General features: G+C 41.1%; 1 protein-coding gene across 1 annotated transcript in view; it reads left to right on the top strand.

The window, feature by feature from the left end:
• The window catches only part of GRIK1 (glutamate receptor, ionotropic, kainate 1), a gene marked incomplete at its 5' end in the record, with an annotated part of 72,931 nt that overhangs the window by 36,586 nt on the left and 28,660 nt on the right, over positions 1-7,685 (top strand). Inside the window, 4 exons of the mRNA XM_009083444.1 lie at positions 372-416; positions 3,330-3,443; positions 4,515-4,718; positions 4,964-5,187. Of these exons, the coding sequence (XP_009081692.1) occupies positions 372-416; positions 3,330-3,443; positions 4,515-4,718; positions 4,964-5,187 (587 nt within the window). The remainder of the gene's footprint in view (positions 1-371; positions 417-3,329; positions 3,444-4,514; positions 4,719-4,963; positions 5,188-7,685) is intronic.

Raw genomic sequence — 7,685 nt, 5'->3', positions numbered from 1 at the left:
GGAAAGAAGGTACTTGTGTAACAAGCTCAACAAGGGTTGAGATGTTAAAAATTCCTCAGGTTTTTGAGGTGAGATCTGTTCTTTTTGTCTCACTCTGGCCCTCAGCAAACGTGGGCTCTCAACAGGCACCACAGGGCCTTGTCCTCCACTGCCTGGGAGGTGGCTACTCTGGGTGTCCAAAAAACCCCTAACACAGGTAATACCACCAGAGACAGTGTTGTCCCTTGCTCTGTCTATGCTGGCTTGATTCTGAATGATAATTCCTGATGGGATAATTGAGACTTTAGATGTAATTGCTCCCACACAGCTCTCTAGACTGGTTTTCTTTTCATTTTTAATGAAGCATTCTGTTTATTTTTCTCTGTACCAAGGCTGCTGGCGAGGTTTCTAATCATTTATATAAAGTGTGGAAGAAGGTTTGTACACTGACAGGTGATGCAAAAAACCTTTGGGCTGGGTCTTCAGACTCATCCTTTGGGTTTTGATATTGCCTTTTATATTGCAGTTTAGAGACAACAGTCTATCTGAAAGCATGAATTTTTCTGGTCGGATAAGTTTATCTCAACTTGAGACACGGGAATTCCAAAGAGTAAACAGATCTTGTCAGGATTCAGCTTTTTCACCAAAATCAGGAGGTTTTAATTATTATTTTAATTCTTGGGAGCTGTGCTTTTCCCTTCTTTGAGCAGGGGTTCATGGCTGCACCAAAACCTTTTTTTTCTCAGCTGCCATCCTTCCCAATTCACTTAAGATTCACTATGAGTGGTAAATTTACACCATTTTGGATGTGTATTAGCATCAGCAAGGACTATTTTAATGTGCAGGGTTGGGGGTGTTTTGCCTCACACAAAATGTGTACTGTGCTGGCTATGTTTGAGCATTATTGCCTAAAAATTTTGACAAGTGTATTATGAGATCTTTCCAAAAATAATATAGATGATTAGGTGTGTGCTGTCATTCATTAACATACGGAAATTGGAACTCAGCTTATTTATAAAAGATGTAAAGGAAATCTCTCCCATCTTTTAACATGAGGTGCTTGTGCCTGGTGGAAAAGTTACCAAAATTGGAGCTGGATAGCTGCTCCACATGCTGCTCCCCATTGGAGTCACAAAATGTGGTTGTTTTTCTGTAAGGAAAAGGTAACCACTGCATCCATTATTATTTTTTATAATACTTAGAATTGTATTTTATGCATAGTTCACACAGATCTTATTATTCCCCCCACCTCCCTCATACACAGTTAGAAAAGGTTTTGGGGTTGTGTTGGTTTTGTGAGGGATTTTAATGCTCCAGAGTAGATCGGTGTGAAACATCCTGTAGAAAACTTTTTGTGTTCTTACAAAGCACATATATATACTGAGTAACGGTGTTGTAATCTCCAGTGGATCAGGCTAAGGCACAAAGGTCCCTATTTCTCCCGTTCCTGGTGAATAGATCATCCTACCTGACATGCAGAACCAATCTCCCTTTTGACTCTAGGCACTTTGTGTTACACTGAATTGATTTAGACCAAATTACAGTTGGTTCAGAGCACAGGCTTGCTGAGAAGGGCACATGACACCTCTCAAACTTGTCACTAAACTGCAATAAATCCCCTGGATTCACCATAGTGATGTACTACCTTGACTTCATTCTTCCAGTGCCCCTCTGACCTCCTCCATCACTCTAATCAAGGTTGACCTGCAGTGTCATTCTTTTATCCAGATGTAGAGTGGTCTCCTGGTGTAATTTGTATTCTCTGTGACTGTGTTGCTCCATGTTCTTCATGGTTGTTCTCCTCTTCCCTGCTGCCAGCTGACAACAGCATATTAAGTCGGTAGCAACAAGCAGAATGGCTCATCCACCCTGCAAATTCAGGGACACTGGTTATTTACTGTATTCCTGGCACAGGCTATCATAATAGCCAACATTTTATTTCCTGTGTACTTTTCAGACCAGTTTCCTAACCTGATCTAGTTTAGGAAACAAAGGGAATGACTGACAAATGATTGACATAAAAATGTTTTAAATGCCATATGGCTATCCCCATTAAACAGAATTTGGTTAAAAATAAGTTTGTGAAAGGCAAAAGCAATGGAACCCAGGGATACAAACCCAAAGTTTTTTGAAAGTATCAAGTTACTACCCCAAATCCACACTCAGCAGGCACAAACTGCTGGGTTTGGTACAAAGGCAACACCATCTCTGCCTCAGTTAACAACCAAAGCAAGAGTCCAGCCTGGGTGTGAAAAGTCTGAGTGCCTGATGGTAGATAGAGACCTTCAGGACACAGAACAAGTCAGTGGGTTTGTCTTCAGACTTCTTGGCAGCTTTGCTGGACACAGGGAGGATCTGAAAGTGGATTCCTCACAGGTGGAGCTGGAACATGCTGGTGGAGCAGCATGGTGATGCAAAGGGCTGCGTGGATGGCTGATGTTGGTCCCCTAAGCAATCTGTCTGGTTTGTATTGGACATTGTGGAGAAAACCAAACTGAAGCAGCTCCTTGCCTGGAGTTATCTCACATCAGCCTTCAGCCACACCTTGTATGTAAATCTAAAGGTAAAAATGCTGAAGATACTTTCAGGTTGCATTTAACTTCAGTAAACATTTATCTGAATAAATCAACATGGTTATATAATTTCTGCCCCCATGAAATGTAGATCCTAATCGGCTGACATCACGTAGAACTTTGGATTGCATATTAAATTCAGGATTCTTCACTGTCTCTGGGGCTATAAAGGAATTTGCCTTTGGCCACTTGTATTTGCTGAACAAATACTGATCAATGTGTGAAATGGTATCACCTTGCTACCTCTGTCATATATTGTAGTCAAAGAATGACAGAATAATCTTTGCTAAACCTGCTGAAGGCACGGCAGAAGCAAAGGGCCAGAGCATCCATCAATCTACTTCAACATATTTATTCAACCTTTTAATCATATTTATTCGAGCCTTTTTTGTATGGGAAGAAAGAGGTCTTGCCATATGTTTCAACTCTACCATTTACAAACTTTAAACTAAAAAATACTAAAAATACACATTTGACATTTTTGAGCAGGAAACCAAGTCAACGTGTTCCTCTTTTGTAGCAAATTGGCTAACACATCACTGTATTGACATGCCTTATACTCTTACAGCTTATGCATTTGTATTATGCATTTTGCAGTACGTTCCCTGTGTTTTCTAAATCAGCCATTTGGTGTTGCTGCCTTACTCAGCCCTACAGCTGTTCCCTGTCTCCAGCGCTTTGTCTCTCTCTCTGTGGTGACCAGAGCCACCAAGGCAGTGAGCATTCAGGGACACATCTCAGCTCACTGCAGCCTCTCACCCTCTCTCTTCTGTGCAGATTGGGGTTTGGAACTCATACAGTGGCCTTAACATGACGGACAGCAACAAGGACCGATCAACCAACATCACGGATTCCTTGGCCAACCGGACGCTTATCGTCACCACCATTTTGGTAAGCCTTGTACCACCAGCCATGCAGACAGGGCTATCTGACGAGGCCTTCACTACCTCTGCCCTGCACACCATGGCTGTTTTCCTCTACGCTAAACAATGTTCAGTGAAACTAACCTGTTTTCAAGCAAAATTTTTGATTTAGACTCAGGATCGACATAAACATTAATCTATCCATGAGATTGATTCAAAAGCACCTCACTGCCAATGAAAGGCTCCTGGGAACCTCTGCCTACAAAATTGTTTAGCTTGCTTCAATATTTTAGAGATGAACCCTGCATGCTTTTCTTCCCAGAAGAATTAACACTCACAGATACTCAGCTTTGTAGTCAATGCTTATACATCCTTCCTTTTTTTACTGAAAAGGAGATGAAGAGGACTGAAAGAAAGCAGCAAACAGCAGATAGACAGATTGAGTTATGTCCTTACTGTGTTGAATGGAAAATATACAACTGGGTATTCAGTTGTTGTTCTGCCCAGCCAGTAATGCCACTTTTTTCAGTTACTCTACCTAATTCCTCAGGAGAGGGGAAAGAGCTCAAAGGCTGCATTCCACACTTCTTTTCTATTGCCAGAGGCTCTTTGCCACATTAAACTGCAGAAACCTGCTTGCCCAGATCTTCTTTATCCAAAATCCTTTAAAAAGAAAAGCAACAAGGTACTTTACAATCTACTTATGCTGTCTCCATTCCCTCCTGTGAATACCTGCTCCACTCACAGCTATTTGCTACATTTGAAGATTTTTGTCAATAAAGATTTATTTCTCACAGAATATAAAATGTTAGGTTCCCCTTCTGACTCTTTTTCTGTTATTTAGGTTTCTCTCTCCTTGAGTATCTCTTCCTGTCCCTTAGAGTGGGACAACACAGGATCTGATTTTGAAGCTGCTTATCACTAATTCATTCAGTGAATTTGCTAACACACCTAAAACAACTTTTAATGGATGTGGTAAATTGCTTCTTTCCATCTACTTGCAATCTGTGTAGAAAATACTAACATCATGCAGAGAAACTGATATAATGTGAAACAAACCTAATTTCTCTTGCTCCATGTCTACTGTCTTTTTCTATAGGAAGATCCCTATGTTATGTACAAGAAGTCTGACAAGCCCTTGTATGGAAATGACAGATTCGAAGGTTATTGCCTGGACTTACTGAAGGAACTGTCAAATATTTTAGGCTTCATCTACGAGGTCAAACTAGTTTCTGATGGCAAATATGGAGCCCAGAATGACAAAGGAGAGTGGAATGGGATGGTCAAAGAGCTTATAGATCATGTAAGACTCAACCATTCTTTCTTTATTCTCCTTTCACTTGCAATATTTTATATATAGCCAGCCCTACATTTTATTTATAGCCAGCACTGTGCTAGACCCTAGAAATGTTAAATTTCATTGCATGCTTGAGATTTTTAGTCAAATTTGGTTTAGCTTTTAATACTTGGGGAAGAAATGAAGGGAAAAGTAGTGCATTTGCTGAACATCATGAAAAACAATGAGTGTTTTCCCATTTGTATTTTCAGAAAGCTGATCTGGCTGTTGCCCCTCTCACTATTACCTATGTAAGAGAGAAAGTAATTGATTTTTCCAAGCCCTTCATGACGCTGGGAATCAGTATCTTGTACCGGAAGCCCAATGGGACAAATCCTGGTGTTTTCTCCTTTTTAAACCCTCTTTCTCCTGATATTTGGATGTATGTCCTCCTAGCCTGCCTTGGAGTCAGCTGTGTCCTCTTTGTTATTGCAAGGTAAGTCCAAGACATAGTTTTAGATGCAACCACATTAACTACCTCTCCTCCCAGAGGCATTGCTTGAGCTCTGTGGAGTACAGAGGGTATAACACTATCCTAAGAGTTTTTTCCAGTTCTAAAATATAACATTCTACAAAGTCTCTTGGTGTTTTCCTATCAACACTGCTATCTCATTTATATATTGCAATGTGAGGAGATTTTGCTTTCCTTAAGGACTGAATGAAGAGAAATATCCAATGAGATGCATCAGCCTTTCTGTGTTAGTACACACCACTGCTGCAGACTATGTGTTGAACAGCAGATTTCGGTTGTAGGTAGGCACTTCTTTCCACTCACAGTACATAGAGTTATAAGGTAGAAGAAGAGAAGGTGAACATACTTTTGCTGAAGGATGTGAATTAGTTCAGCTAATCTCCCCTTGAAAATGCAAGATAACGTGACTGGGAGCCTGAGGGGACAGTATGCAAGGTGAAGTATACCCTAGGGTCTCTCCCAGTGCTGGCCTGAGGTGCTGAGAGAGACTCAGTGACAGGGTCCCAGAAAAGTCTCTATTCAAAACCAGCAGGAAACAAGCATTGCTTTGCCAAATAAACCCAAGGCTCATACCTTTGGCACTGAACTTTCCCTTAAAAACTCTAGACAGCTGACATGGTTTCACAAGCTGCTTACCATGACCTCAGAGTCTGTGGGCCACAGCCTGGGAATCAGCTGCTTTGGGGCTTTGAACAAAAGCAAACCAAGCATGAAAGAAAATGAACTTAAAAACTTGTCAGAGGAAGCTGGTGATTTGGGGCAGACTTTTTCCTGTACTGGAAAAACTGACTCTGAACGGGTATAGTTATTGTCCTTTTCTTCAGATAATGGCCTTGGAATTTCATTTCCAACTCCATTTTTTGATCTCATCCTATCCTTCATTTTTCCTTTTAATAATTTAAAACAGAAATAGTTTTTTTAGGGCTTCACAGGGATTCATGTTTTAGTTCTTTTTACTGAGGATCCATAATTAAACTTTTCCCCACTTATCTTATGTGTTCTTTTCCATATACAATAATATATTCCACATTAATGAAGAATATGGAAAATACCCTGAGAAAACATTTATACTATGAAATATAAGAACAGAAATGATGTATCATTGGAAATCCACACATTCACATCACATCAGAATAGGTATGCACCGTGTCTCCTCTTAAAAAAGGCTGATTATTCAGCCTGGGGAAGAGAAGGCATCAGGGTGACCTAATTGCAGGCTTCCAGTACCTGAAGGAAGCCTTCAGGAAAGATGGAGAGAGATGATACATATGGGCCTGGAGTGACAGGACAAGGGGGAATGTCTTCACACTAACAGAGAGGAGGTTTAGATTAGGTATTAGGATGAAATTGTTCCCTGTGAGGGTGGTGAGGCACTGGCACAGGTTGCCCAGAGTAGCTGTGACTGCCCCATCCCTGGAAGTGTTCCAGGCCAGGTTGGATGGAGCTTGGAGCAACCTGGGCTAGTGGAAGGTGTCCCTGCCCATGGCAGGGGGTGGGACTGCATGGTCTCTGATCTTCCCTTCCAACCCAAACTATTCTATGATTTCATGAAAGTAACAGAAATGCTGCAGGTTTTCTTGCAAATGATGGCATTCAACTTTGAGAAGTGAGTGATAATGTATATATTCCAAGACATACACCTCATTCAAAGGTCATAAAATAATTGTAATTGGAACTATTAATTCTAATAATACAGCACTTTGTGCCTGGCTTCCACCTCTGTGTGAGCCAGGTCAAATTGAACTCTTTCTGCTTTTCTTCCAATTCACTGTTTTATTTTAATCAAAAGACACAGCCCTGCAAAACAGGAGCAGTTCTGCTGAGTGACTGGCCTCAGACATGCATTTCTCCATGGCCCACTGAACAGCCCTTGTCCCCGGTGGCCAACCTGTGTAAATGCTTTGCTCATTTGCATGTTTTTATAATGATACCAAAGCATAGGTATTCGTGGGATTTGCTCTTTCCTTTAAATCGTTGACAGTGAAGGAGGAGGAAGTTACAATCTAGCTGACATGGTGGTGATTGGTCAAAGACTGGACTCGATGATCTTAGCGGTCTTATCCAACTGAAATGATTCTGTGATTTTGTGAATTAGAGGAGGAGAGGTCATGGGGTAACTTATCAGTGTTGACCCTAGGTAAAAGAGTTTATCCATCCCTAGCAGCTATGGGGCTGTGTACAATTACTCATTACTTCCCACCAGCTCTTGCAGTGGCTCACTGTACCATAAATAATAACTCCTGCTGTACACAAATCATTATCTCATTCGTGACTAATATTAAATCTGCTCGACTGTGACAGATTAGCTTTTCTGCAGTTGTGTGCCAAGACTGAAAACATCTCACAACCTCAAAACAGGCAGAAAGGCAAACAAAGCCCAAGTTAGCCTCAGTGCTGCCCCAAAACACAGCATGGCTTTTGGGTAAACACCCTTTTCTGTGTTCTGTTGCAAAGTTCCAGGA

Source organism: Acanthisitta chloris, unplaced genomic scaffold, assembly GCF_000695815.1.
Source record: "Acanthisitta chloris isolate BGI_N310 unplaced genomic scaffold, ASM69581v1 scaffold8331, whole genome shotgun sequence".
Taxonomy (NCBI): Eukaryota; Metazoa; Chordata; class Aves; order Passeriformes; family Acanthisittidae; genus Acanthisitta; species Acanthisitta chloris.
The sequence above is the reverse complement of the archived record's forward strand: the minus strand, read 5'-3'. Positions and strand labels throughout refer to the sequence as shown.